We start from the raw sequence: 14,107 nt of genomic DNA on the forward strand, positions 1-14,107 counted from the left end.
AGCTGAGACGTAGCTATAGGCCTACCTCCCCGGTGCCTGATCACGGTTCCAGAGCTCTGAGTCAGTAATAAACCACTCACCGAAGGCTTGTAAGTTTATGTAAGAGAGTTTCTTCTAAAGCATTTTAATAAAGTTCTGTGTGAAGTCAAACAAGAACAAGTGTTTGTATAATAAATTACATGTAGGGGACTTTTAAATACAAATGCAAGACATCAAGAATATATTCTCTCTCTCTTTTTTTTTTTTTGGTTTATTAAAACAAAACTACAAGTCTGTGCTTCTTACAATACATTATTAACAGGCATAAAAATCAATTAATGTTTCCAAATAAGTGCTGCTCACAAAATCACACAGTGTTATTTCACAGTGAGAGTAATTCCTTTTACAATTCCACGTTTCTCTGTACAACAGGCACATAGTCTAATCCCTTCCCGCAGGGCATTTCTGTGCTTTAGGTGTTTAGAAAGAAATTCAAAGGTCTCTTCCAAACGCAATCATTAGTTTGTATTAAACTAAAATGCCAGATGCCAAGTCTCCAGTTCCTAAAAAGAGTGTTTTAAAAAAGATTTACATCCAAATTAAGTTTTATAAACTTCAGTCAGAGGTCCTGTCACTTCTAAATACTAGAGCTATCTGTGGATAAAAATCTACATTCAATTGTGCAATTTTTTTCCCCTTCTAAATCTGAATGAAAATCCTATCCCAGTTAATCTGTGTTAATTTTGCTGCTTTCAGTGAAAAACCCGGCACCGCTGACACTGATCCTTCCCAATGAGGACAGGGCCTGGCCACCTGTCTTGGTTTTCTGTGCTGTCAGTAGGGGAGGAAATAGCCACTAAACGAAGGTGACCAGATGTCCCGATTTTTAACAATTTGTCCTGCATCCCGCGGTGTTTTTAAAAAGTCCTGATTTTTGGAAAGATTCTTTTAAATCTTTTGGACTTTTTTAAAACGCCGAGGGACGCAGGACAATTTGTTAAAAATCAGGACTGTCCCGCCAAAAGCGGGACATCTGGTCACCTTACACTAAATGTAACACCTGCCACAAAGTTCATGCCTCAACGCCCTCTCAGTTACTGTTGTATCCCCTTAAAGAACTGCCTAACCTAGTGTTCCCCAAAATGTTTTTCAGGGGGAACCAGTGAGCGGTTCCCAGACGTCCGGAAGGGGAAAGGGTCCTGGGGTCGCTGGTTAAAGGCTGCGTCCTCCCAGACCCTGCGCCCTCACTGTGCTGAGTGCACGGAGTTCCCAGGAAGAGGACCACGGCCAAACTTGCTTTCCTAGGGACACTTGCTTCTGCAGAGCAGCCCGCCATCCCGGAGCATCTGCCCCCGAAAACAACGGGAAATGCTTCCCTCCGGGTGACGGGAATTCCACAGCTGAGCCTGCATTCCCGGCCTTTCCCAGGTGTTCTCTCCACTCAGAAGGGAGGCTCCTGGTATTCCTGTTATTAGTCCCACACATTCCACCCTAGTTCTTTCCCTTTGTTTTTCTTAAAATGCAAGAGATCAAAAGCTCTTCCCGTTTTCTGAGTGACTTGGGACATTCTCTTTTTGAAAGAGTGCAGTTTCATATCGTTTATGGTTGGAGTTTTTTGTTTGTTGGTTTTGTAACTTGACTCACAGCCTTTCCCTGGAGGCATGCATTTCAGATTCAGAGAAATGCAAAGTAAACGGTAGTAAATTATTTACAAGCACCTAGTTTGTTTAATCGTACATGGACGCCATCCGCTTAGGGGAAACAATGAGAGTAAATCTAAGCAAAGCTGGAAACCTTACTGTCATACAGGTGTTCTCGCAACGAAGGTCAGCTTGCTTGGGTGAGCATAACTTTGGTTGAGATTTTTCTTCCTTAAAAAGGGTTTGAAGCACCAGTTAATTACAAAAAAAGGCATGCATATTTATTCTCACAGTGAGCTGAGTGGCGAGAGACCCAGTGAACCATACATTGCATTCCCCAAAGCATCTGATTCGATTCCTAGCAAACAAACCAACCGAGAGAGAAACCGAGGGAAACAGCCAGGGGAGCCGAAGCCGTGGTCCCTGCTCGGGCTGGCCCGGCCTCGGCTCCAGCAGAATCACAAGCAGGGCAGCAGCGTCAGCCACTAGGAAGTCTGCCAGCCGTGACATTCCGGAGAGGCGAGAGGCGGTCTGAGTAACCTTGGTCGCTAATTTAGGGGATGAAGTCAAGAGTCTAGATGTTGGCTGGCCCCCAGAGGGAGCACCCGAGGGGATAACTAAGCCTCCCATGTGCTCCCCCCGGACACAGAACGCCCGGTTAGTAAAACGGAAGCCACAAGGTGAAGCCCACACTCCACCCCGGAGCCGACAACACTGACGGTAGCTGAATGGTACACAAGTTCCTACTAAGAAAGTATGTTCCAAACGGGGGATCTGCAAAGAGTGGGGGTCGCAGCAGCACAACCTTATTGCTATGAGTTCCAAACGAGACATTTCACTTAAAGTGAAATATCAGTCAGTGCCTTCCCTCTCCCAAGCACAGAATATTCATGAGATAAGATTAGTGTTTAAAATCTAAGCTTATGAAAGCACAAACTTCATTCTCAGTACTCCTATATTAAATTCAAAGACAATATGCAATATTCATTAGGAGGGTTCCTCATCCCGTAATACCTTGGAGAGGAGGAACAATGAGCTGTGAGAAAATGTTTTAATATCACATCTTAAATCACCAGAAATTACCAAAATTGATGAACACTTAATGCTCCCCGCTCACAAAAAGGCACCTCTATTATGAAGAGACAAGTTTTCATGATTTGCGTGGCGTCAGGGTTGAGGCATATTGACTCGTTACATTTTTAAAGAACCTTGATTTTGCCTCCCAGCTAAAGATCCATAAATGTCTCCAACCATTCACCAGGCCACCACGAAGGCCGCACGGGTGGCACACTGCCTGCCCCAAGTGGGTCCCAGGCCCCCAGCCAGCCTCACACACACACTGTGTGCAGCACAGGAAACCCTGTGCCAGCAGCCTCAGCCAGAGCCCTTTCTGCACCAAGTCTCCCAGGCCGCGCCAACGACGCTGGGACAGCCGTACCTATGAGAGGCAGGGACCACCTGAGGGGTGGGAAAGGGTACAGCCATGAAACGGAAGTCATTCCTAAATACTTGCTGGTCATTTAAAACACAGTGGTACATTTTTATCTGAGCACAAGTTTTCCAAGTCAGTTTTCTGGCCAAGCTCACCTTGAATCTTGCCAGCCTGGTGTCAGATAATGTCATCATGCTATCTCCATCCCTGACCTAATCTAACATTGTGTTCTCGCGCAGCTCTGAAAACACGTCCTCAATCTGACCAGCGCAGGCCAGCACAGGGATACCTGGGTGGGATGTGCACCTGCCCACTCTTTCGTAAAGCACTTTGGGTTGACAGTTATTTTTAAAGGATTAACAGTTAATCAGAAAATATACCAATGAATTCCCCAATAGCATTACGTATCACCAAGATTCAGTTCAAGAATACTAGTACAGCTACATTTTTTTTTTGTCCTTCACATTAATTAGTCCTTAACAGTTATACTTAAAATGTAAATCTTTAATAAACTCCAAAATCTTTGCTGAGATTTCATTCTGTAATCTACTGATTAGAAACTGCAAGCGGAGGCTGGGGCCCCCGGAGCGCTATCTGCGGGCCACTGTGCGCCTTGGAGTCGGGATGGTCACAGGCCCACGGAGGGGAGAAGGCACTTGCTTTCCAGGAGGCCACGGCAGGGCAGGGCAGGGCAGGCCTGGCCGCAGGACGCACCTCCCACCTGGAGCATAAAGGGCTGAGCCAGCCAGGGGCCATGCACGCCCTTCACCTGCCGGCAGCTCGTTGCTACAGCACCACAAAGCTCAGGAGATATTCCAGGAGTTTCTGCCGGTTGCACTGAGGTAGGAAAGTGCTGCTGAGTTCCAAAATAGACACTCTCTTTTGTTTGGTCTCTTTGAAAACCTAGAGAGAAAGTTTCAATTAAATGCAAAAAAAACAACAAAACAAAACAAAAAACAAACAAAAAAAACACAAACCACAAACAAAAACAAAACAAAAAAAAAGGACATTCCAGTCACCAACCCTAACTGGTGTCTGAAACCCCAGAAGCAGTAGGACATAGCAAACTGTCTCCTGCCTTTAAGCACAAGCTCTGCCCATGTCTGCGAGCAGGGCGGGGGTTGTGGTGCAGGTGTGGTGCTGGTTTCGGGGAGGGCAGCCAGTGCACTAGCCTCTTCTGTTTATGGTGGAATAAAGTCACGGTCCCTGACAAAGCCCACTGGTACCTCTGTGGAACCCAGCGCCACGTGATACGAGAAAGTAAAGCACAGCTGAGGATTCTTCTAGCAATACTTAGAGTAAAATACAGCGAAATCAGTCAGAACCATGGGGCACCATCAACACCCCTGCCCAGTGGCCAGAGCATCTGGAAACACAGGGACACATTCTACGCAAACAGGTTTAGAATGGAGGTGAAAACCAGCAAAACTCTGGATCTTTCAAAGAAAGCTGCACTGGCGGGCCTCACCTTTAACATGCCCCACACATCCCCCAAAAGGCCTTCAGGGCTAATTCAGCAGAAACGGCTCCCCTCGGGGTCCACCCCCCCTAAAGGGGGCTCAGACAGACCAGGTCTAAAGGGGAAGAGGACAGAGGTTAACACGTGCTTTTCTACCACAGCGCGGGCACTTACCCCAATATCCTTAAACATTTTCACAGCATTCTTCACGAGACAGTATGTGGCACTCTCAGCTGTAGAGAAAGAGTGAGACCCTGTCAAATGTTCAGCCCAGCAAAACCCACATCCACAGTGAGAAGTGCAGAGGCCAGAGCATCAGAGCGAGTCAGCAGCGGGCAGCTCCACGTTAAACCGACTTTACCATCTTTTAAGGGGAAAAAAAAGGAGAGAAGAATAAGGAGAAAGAGAGAGCAGGAGGGAAGGAGGAAAAGAGACAGGGAGAGAGGAGAAAGGAAGGGGGGAGAAAGGGAAGGAGAAATAATTAAAGCATCTGCCTTAAAGGGGTTTTGTGAGAATCAAAGGAGATGCGTAGAAATCCATGTTTGATGCACAAGTGATTGCTGCAGCAGTGGGGCCAGAAAGAGCACAAGCCTGGAGGTCAGGAGTTCCAACCCAGTTCTGCCCAGGAACCAGCTATGTGACCTGAGTGGCTGCGTCATCTAGAAAGTGACCGATCTAGATCGGATCTGCACATCTCTCTAGGTAAAGCTCTATCTCTAGGTCCCTCTGTCTCTAAAAATTCCTACTCACAGTTGTTTCAGTTCTAAACCCTAAGTGTATAAAATGCTGCCCCCACCCCAATCACGCCTCTTTCACAACAGACAATATCAAGTGCCAGCCAGGAGGTGGAGCAATTGAGCAGGCACAGCTGGTGGGAGTGCCAACTGGCCCACCAAGTGGGCGCCATCTGGCCGGACCCACTAACGCTGAACCTACACACCCTGTGACCAGGCAACTCTGCTCCTGGATATGCACCCAACCTGCTGCAAAACATGTCCACCCGAAGATGTGTGTGCAAACCTGTGCCAAACAGCCTATTCCCAGGGGCTCTAAACTGCCAACAGCCCAAATATCCATCAACAGCAGACGGACTGAATAAAATGTGCTAAATATTCATACAATGGGCAACTACAAAGCAATAAGAATAAACAAACAACTACATGCAGAAACCTCACAAATGATGGGACTATAGACTGAGAGGTCAGGATAATTTTGCAATCCCCCCCCCCCCCCACTATAACTAGCATTCCTGTAATCTAAGAAGTCAGAGATTTAAAAGAAGCCAAACCAGTGGCACACGTACCATAGGCGGCAACATTTTTTTCTGTCCTGGTTATGAGGTATTTGTGCAGCCTCTGCAGGTACTCCGGCTCGGGGACGGGCCCGCTGAAGTTGTGGACGAACATGGCAGCAGAGCTATAGGCCTCCAGCAGTGGGCCCAGCAGCCTCTGCAGGAAGGTGATGAACTGCTGGTGCTCCTTGGATTGGCTCACCTGAGAAAGAGCAGAGACAACGCATGAGGAGGCACAGCAGCAGCGGCACGCTGACAGGGGACCCTCCTGGGAGAGCCAGTGACTGCACAGCGCCGCCTGCCACTCGTGCGCACAGGGAGCGGCTCTGTGGGAAATGACTCTCAGTGCTGAAATGCGTTCTTTTTCACAGTCATTGACTTTTACAGGACTTGAGATGTGCGTGCATTGAGCAGCTGCCTAGAAGGAATCTCGATATTTGAATAGCACAATTATGACACATTGTCATCACTGAAAGTGGCTGGTCCTGAGGTTAATCTCTTTGGGGCTGGAAGCCTGACTCAACAGTTACTTAAGGACACAAAAAGGTCACATGACAAGATCACAAGATCATCTCTGTCCTCCCTAGTCCCCACTTCCTGGCACCCCCCATCGTCCTTCAGCCCAAAGTCCAGCAAGGATGGGGAATGGTGAGGCTCTCCCTGTGCCCCCCAAGACATGCATGTTCAGATAAGCCACTCTCGTGTGTGCAGGATCATTGGCCCATCTTGAAACCAATAAAACCCCAAATGGAAAAATTTGTCATTTGGAATCTCCAGAAGCCATATCTCCTAACTGTGTGTGTGTGTGTGTGTGTGTGTGTGTGTACTAGGCATGTCCACCTACTGAGAGAAAATACCCACTTAGGATATTCAGAAAAGATGGGTCATTATTACTGATCTCTAAAATTTTAAGTTAGACAAAATTTATTTTCTAAATGAGGGACAACCAAACTTCTAAAAATCCAAATTTTCTCCTGTGATAGGATTTGTTTTCATCGAAGGCAAACAGCTGATGCAGAACATTCAGAAGGGATGGCAAGACTGACAATGGCTCAAAGGAGCAGCCAGGCCAAGGGCAGTGGGGTGGTATTCTCTCCCACAGCTGGTGTGGTACCCCCTTGCTTGGTGACTAAACACAAACATGCCTCTTTAGGATTGAGTGCGCGTGTGGGCACAAGTCTGCACCTGCCTGTTCTGTACGAGGTCATGAATGGCACCATCTAGGACATTCACCTTTCTCAATGTCACTCTTGTTTCCTCTTCCATTCAATTATACTCAAGCTGAACAATCTCAGGTATTAATTCAACAGCTCGAGAGCCTTTATTCACTAGGCAGAAAGAACCACGCTGGGCTGTGGGTGCTTTGGCTATGAATGAGTCACCAGGGTCCCAGTTTATCAGCCTCATTAGCTAATGGAAACATGAACCTCAAAGTCATCACTGTAAAGTCCTCCAGAATTCTTCCCCAAAGTACCTTCAGGTAGCAGTCTCGCTGCTCCTCGCCAAAATCACTGTCTTCGTCTTCTTCATCACTTCTCCAGGACAAAGGTTCGGGAAGCTTCTTGTCCCACTGCTGCTCAGCAAGACCGGGGCTGACATCTTCCTGGTCATCTTGCTATGCCAGGGGACGAGCAAGAGTCGGCAAATAGGCACAGGCACACGCCGCTGCCAGCTGGACCCACCATGGCAGCTTCTCTCATTCCCTCTCCACGCCTCTCTGCCGCCACTTACAAGGTCCACACACCTCCCTCTCCAAACTCAGAATCACTCAGGAGAGAGCGAGGAAAGAACAAAGGAAAGGGCGGGGGGGGGGGGGGGCGCTACCAAACACATCAAATAACAACACCTTCACCTTTTCCAGGCCATACTCACTCTACTACATTTACCAACATTGAAACAAAATCTCAAAAGAGAAAAATGCATGTGTGCAAGCTACAAGCACACTGAGAGGTAAAACATCTCATCTTAGAACAACTTCAGGACCCGGAATTGTCAGGATAGATTTTAGACAACACCATTTACACAGAAGGAGCCAAAATGTCACACAATCCCTAAGACGTTTACTCTCCCCACGCTGACTTTTCTCTTCTGTAGATTTGACTACAGATCTAATGTAATTACCAGCTACAATAATTGGTTGTAATATTGATTAAAGTAGTTGGTGGAAAGGACAAGGAAATGAAGAGCAAGAAACTAAACTAAACAAAGGCGAGCGATTCTCCTTACCTCTGCGACCGTGAGAATGCCGTACTGGATGAACCTGCCCACTGTTTCATGACAGACTTGGTGAAACGTCTGGCAGGGCTGGAAAGAAGAGACATTTCAAGGTCAATGTCACAATCCTATACCTCTTTTAGTAAAAACAGAAAAATACGGTACAAAGTAGCTGCCAAATGTTTCCATGATATAACCTACCTTAGCACTGGGCCAGTCCTATGATTTCCAATGCCCACCCTCCTGGTAAATATGGGTGGCCATGGGCAAAGCCACAGAAGAGGCCTCGTTCTCCGGACTGGCAGAGCACAGAGTGTGGCAATACCCAAAAAAGGGTGCTCCCAAGCTCAGCCTCCCCCTACCCCAAGGAAGCAGCCCTTAGAGGGGCCACTTGTCACACCCCACCACCTATTCTTCTTCTTTATAAGACAATTTCTCTGCAAAAGCTGTCAAAGGTTTGTGTAGATATTGTACACAAAGGTGGTGGATAAGGAAACACAATGTCCAATATTCAAAAAAGATCCAGGAAAAGGATAAAGGCAATCTTGAGAGCCTATTTACCCTCTCCCTTCTGACCCCCCACCATTCTCCCCCACTCTCCCAAGGCTGAGGCAAAAGAGATTCCCCAACAGGCCCAGCAACATGCTCCTATGAAGAAGCCCGTGGAGGTGGTCCCTCATCACACACGTGCTCACAGAAGTCCCACGTGTAGGACAATAGACTTTAAATAGAATGAGTTCTACCTGTTGATGGCTTTGAAGAAAGAGCTCTCTACTGCTTAACATGTATGCCTCCTTATAAATGTCTGCAAGTGTGTGGACATACATGCATGCTCATCAGGACTGCGTGGCCTCAGTCTCCCGATTTGTAAAGTGAGGATGGGGCTGAGCAGATGATTTGAAGACTGTTTCTGACTCTCATCGTCTGTGGTTCCATCATCCAGGAATGAGAGTATTAATTATTTACAAACCTCTGGCCCAGCGCTTTATGTGGAACAAGAGCTCGGTAACCTTGGATCTGACTGATGCCGAATGTCGACCAGTTGCCCAACACACCTCACAGGGCACAAAGTGGTCACTGGAGCAGTGACCCCAAAAGCCACATCCACACAATAAACAACATATTAGTCTAGAGGTCAGGAGTAGAATGCAAAGCCTCAGTAATAGAAAAAGACAAAAGTTGGTTTATTCTATATAATAAGAGAGAAATATGCTAATTATCTGTCATGCCCTGAGGCGTTAAGGACCAACTGCATAACCACTGAATCAGGGATCAGCAGGAGGGTGGGGCAGTGAGCTATGAGCAGGGGAGAGCAACCAGCATTGGTGGGCGGGTGGCCAGCTGAGGGAAGCAGCAGCAAGCTACTCATATTTTCATAAAAATGCTCAAGAAAAAGAGAACAGGCAAAGAGTTGTTACTTACGAGAGAGATGGTGCCCTCGTTAGACAGCAGGTAGCACAGGCTGGCCGCCTTCCGCACCAGCTGCTCCTGGCTGATGAGGGTGGGGGCCCCAGCGGCAGGCGCGCCCGCACCCTTCTTGTTCAGGACTGCGTAGAGGCTGCAGGCTGAGGAGAGGAAAGCATCAGTGAAGCCGCCGTCTCAGGGCTCCCAGGAAAGCTTCAACTGGCTCAGAGAGCTCGGACTATCTTACCGGACTGCGACATCAAAAATAATTCCCTGCGTTTCAGGGTGAAATGTAAGTAAATCCCCTCAGGACTTACTTCTCATGAGTCCATGTGAGCCCAGCTCCATCCAAGGCCTTCCTCTGGGGCCCATCCCCTCTGTTCTCTTTCTCCCTGTGCCCCCGATCACAACTGAGCCCCAACACCCACATCACCACCCCGTGTCTGTCTCCTCTCACCAGTCTTTCAGCTCCTGGACAGCAAGACACCTTACCTCTCTCCCTCAATCTTAAGTGTAATACTATGCCCTAACTCATGAGCTACTTACCGAAGAATAGATGTAAAAATAAGCTATAAACAGTGATACAGATTATATTCTTATTTGAAGTTTAAAAATAGAGCAACACGTTCCCTAAACCAGGGGTTATCATCCAAACCGAAGTAGACCCCAGGGTGTTTTAGGGCCTTGTATTTCCTGTGAAAATGTTCCAGGGCCCAACATACCTATGATGGCCTCCATGATAAAGACGTGCAGGACACCGTTGCTGTAGAAGTTAAGTTCAAAGACTGATGGGACAGTTGTGCTGGGAGTAATAAAAAACTCATCGTTCCTGCTGGTGTGCGAGATTGTGACGCAATTTCCCAACAGCTGTATGGCATGTATGACCACATCTTCGGAATTTCCCGAGAACCCCAGGTCAAAATCACGGGCCAGCACTTCCTCCTTCATCACAAAGAAGTCCTCCACCAATGTGGAGAGATCGATTCCCTAGAGAAACACATAGAAATGGTCTCATGACAGTGGAAAACTACTTCCCAAAAGGCTGAGAGGCCGTTCAGAGGGTTTTTTTCTTGCCTTGGCTTTCCTGCAACTTCATGTCAGCACATACAGAAAAGGGGTCACACCACCAATGCAGAGAAAGTAAAAAAAAAAAAAAAAAAAAAAAAGTATTAAAAAGCCAGTCCCCCAGATTGTCAAGTAATTGATATTCCGCATCCAGAGAGCACTCTAGCCACACATGTGATATGAGCACATAAGATCATAGAGAGCAGAAGCCACCATCTGAAAGTAAGAAGTGCTTATTTTTAGCAAGAATTTCCCCTTATTAAACACCTATCTGACAAATACTTATTGGGTGCCTATAGATACTGGCACTGTATTTGGTGAGAACATGACAGACACAGCCAGTCCCATCTTAGCATAGTGCATTGTGGTCCTAAACACAAATCAAATAGCAGGGAAGCCATTTGCTATCTGCATGTCAATTAAAATATGCTTTATTTATATTAACTATACCTCTCAAAGTATGTCTATTACTGTGTGTGTGTGTATGTGTGTGTATGTTGTTATTTACATTAACTATACCACTCAAAGAATGCCTTACTATTACTGTATCTATAATAATGAAAGCATAATATGCTAATTAGACCAGATGTTCGGAACGAAGCCGCGGTGGATGGGCTGAGGCAGAGGCTGCTGCCACGGCAACTGAGGAGCCTCTTGCACAAATTTTGTGCATCAGGGCCTCTTATATATATGTGTGTGTGTGTGTGTGTGTGTACATACGTACATATACATATATATATATATACATATACACACACACACACACACACACACACACATACATAAACACAGTCTCTGAGTTTTTTTCATGTAGATTTTGTCATTGGATTTGTAAGTTCCTGTGGGCAAGGTCCTTAGCTTATATTACTGTTTGTCTCACAGTCCTGGCCAGGAATGGGCCAAATCTATCAGAGCATCAGATCTCCACAGCTGACAGAGCAGTCTCACTCGTAGTCTGTAGCTTCAGGTGATGCGGCGGACATACCTGCCTGTGTCTGTAGAGCAGCAGGCAGGCCACGATGTGTGTTGACATAATGGCACAGGATTTGCTAGCAGCTGAAAGGCAAGCACAGAGCTTCAGTTTCACTTTAAAAAAAAAAAACAACATATATATATATCACACACACACACACATATACACACACTGTGTTCTAGGCCATTAGAGATCACTATCCGTCATATAACAGAATTCAGTCTAAGGTAGGTGCACCTTAAATTGAGGATAATGGAGTTTAGTTACTGAATGACTTGGAGACACCTTTATGAAAATACCAAGACCCAAAGCCTGAGCCCATTCTCCGAGCTCTACAGCACATCCCATTGCTATTTCTTGACTTGTCCCAGGTGACAGTCTACTGTAACTATACTTCCATACTCATCCCACAGGCCGGAAAGTCAGGAAATCTGGGCTCAAAACCTAACTTCTACGCTGACTAATTTCACAACTAGGAGGAAATTACTTAAATTCCCAAGCCTCAGCTTCCTCAGGGGTAACGTGAGAGCACTGCCTAGTCCATGGGCTGCGTGAGAATGAAATGGATGGCCTGCCACAGGACCCACAGGGATGCTGCTCAATGTATTTTCACCTCCTCTTTCAACCTGGCCCAGAGATAGGTGAGAGGTCGGGAAGAAGGGGACGTAAATACATTTGAAATGACTCTAGTCCATACACAATACTCTGAGTTTGCAGAAAATTATAATCATATAAATCAAATACGAGAACATCTGTAGAATAATCTGAACTAAACGCCATTGGGGAGTTTTCTGATATGAAATACTTGATTCACAGCTGATATTGTCTCCAGTGTTTAAAAAAACAAAACAGTATCCAGTACTATATTTATAGCCATCAAAAAGAACATTTATAAAGAGGTTTGTTTTTTTTTTTTTTAAAAAAAAAAACATAAATGCAAATGTGTTACAAATGGAAAAGAGCACAAGATAAAACTGCCAGAAGGATTTTTAGAAATCAGACAGCAACAACGCTGGTTACTTGGACAGTGGGTTTTGCTTTTATTTTCCAACTCTCCAGCATTAAGGATGTATTATTTTAGCATCCAGAATCCAAGCACAAGAGACACGTCAGATGAGCCTGAGAAAGAACACTCTGTGCTCTGTCCCGCACGAGGCAGCAGCAGCTGAAGTGGAATGAGCCAGAGAAGGCATGGACACCAACACCGGCAGGAAGTGCTGAGATTTGGAGCTGATGGGGGATGGAGTGGAGACAAGAAGTGGAGACAAGAGCCTACTGGGCTGCATACCAAGGGACTGAGATGCTGCCCCAGGACTATAAAGCCACCTCTACCGCATGACAGGACACTGCAATCTGGTCCTTAAGGAAGACTGGCTCTGCACTCACCGCACTCCGCTCTGGATCCCTTCCGCATAGTGTTTATGTACAACTACCCCCCTGAGAACAGCACAGGCTCTGTAGGTGCTGAGCCACTAGCTCCTCAGTCTGTATCCCCACAGCTAAAGCAAACATTACACAGAACGGCCCCTCGATATTTGAGCTGCACTACAAGTTAGTTCAAGGAAACACATTCATGAGCAAAAGAGATAACAAATCACTGTGGCAGTGCTGTATATTATTAAAGCATGAGCACCCCTCATCGGGCACTGTGTGAGATGTTTTACTCGATGACCCCGCCACATCACCTTCTGGCTAATAACCCATCTATCACCGCCTGTGTGTGTATCAGGTACCAGAACTAGAAGTGGAAAAGCAGAGCAGATTCCCGAACCTGTACGGTCTGCCCTGCAACACGCCGGTCTGCACCGCAAACCACAGACTGTTGCTCCACTTACTGAAGAGGATGTGCTCAGCCAGATTAGCGATCAGTCTCCTCCGGAACGACTCCTCTGTCTCATTGCTGGACTCGTCAGGGGACGGCTCAGCACCTTCAGCAGCAGCATCGTTGGGTCTGAAAAAGTTCCTTAAAAATTAGACTTCTACAACCCACTCTTTCACAAAGCAAATTATGATGGCCCAAGGCCATGGTCGGCAAACTGCAGCTCGCGAGCCACATGTGACTCTTTGGCCCCTTGAGTGTGACTCTTCCACAAAATACCACGGCCTGGGTGAGTCTATTTTGAAGAAGTGGCATTAGAAGAAGTTTAAGTTTAAAAAATGTGGCTTTCAAAAGAAATTTTAATCGTTGTACTATTGATATTTGGCTCCGTTGACTAATGAGTTTGCCGACACTGGCCAAAGGGATGAATGTATAACACACTGTAAGTTACTATATATTCTAAATTTAAACCACAAGTAGATTATTTCTATGGGTTGTTTTTCTCCACGATATACTCTACTATGCCCAATACACTCTCTTGGAGGAAATACATTATTTAGTTATAACTAAATTGTCTACTGATACATCATTTCCAAACCCACTGGCTGAAAAAAAAAAAAAAAAAAAGGGGGGGAAAGAAAGCAAGATACTTCATTTAAAAACATTTAGGAAAATTTATCAAATAGATTTTAGAATGCAAATAAATAAAAAACCTCCAAACTTTGAAAGCACATCACTTCAAAAGTTACTCAAGCTCAGAAGTGAAAATAAGAACATGCATGTTCTCATTCAAGTTAACCTATTTTTCTTTACAATGTAAGACCTAATAGA

At 46.0% G+C, this 14,107-nt stretch overlaps 1 protein-coding gene across 4 annotated transcripts in view; it reads right to left on the reverse strand.

Annotated features, from left to right (window-relative positions):
- Window positions 1-221: 221 nt before the first annotated feature.
- The window catches only part of GPAM (glycerol-3-phosphate acyltransferase, mitochondrial), a 51,326-nt gene continuing 37,440 nt past the window's right edge, over window positions 222-14,107 (reverse strand). For 3 of the 4 annotated variants that reach the window (XM_084904032.1, XM_084904031.1, XM_084904033.1), the window contains exons 13-21: window positions 13,293-13,408; window positions 11,470-11,540; window positions 10,142-10,406; window positions 9,438-9,580; window positions 8,028-8,105; window positions 7,276-7,416; window positions 5,814-6,003; window positions 4,685-4,743; window positions 222-3,954 (exon numbers count right to left, since the gene is read on the reverse strand). In XM_084904032.1, coding sequence (XP_084760158.1) covers window positions 3,838-3,954; window positions 4,685-4,743; window positions 5,814-6,003; window positions 7,276-7,416; window positions 8,028-8,105; window positions 9,438-9,580; window positions 10,142-10,406; window positions 11,470-11,540; window positions 13,293-13,408 — 1,180 coding nt within the window. In that variant the 3' untranslated portion in view covers window positions 222-3,837. The remainder of the gene's footprint in view (window positions 3,955-4,684; window positions 4,744-5,813; window positions 6,004-7,275; window positions 7,417-8,027; window positions 8,106-9,437; window positions 9,581-10,141; window positions 10,407-11,469; window positions 11,541-13,292; window positions 13,409-14,107) is intronic. The other variant, XM_084904034.1, reaches the window with a different exon arrangement.

This window comes from Pipistrellus hanaki, assembly GCF_964339955.1.
Source record: "Pipistrellus hanaki genome assembly, chromosome: 14".
In the NCBI taxonomy this organism is placed as follows: domain Eukaryota; kingdom Metazoa; phylum Chordata; class Mammalia; order Chiroptera; family Vespertilionidae; genus Pipistrellus; species Pipistrellus hanaki.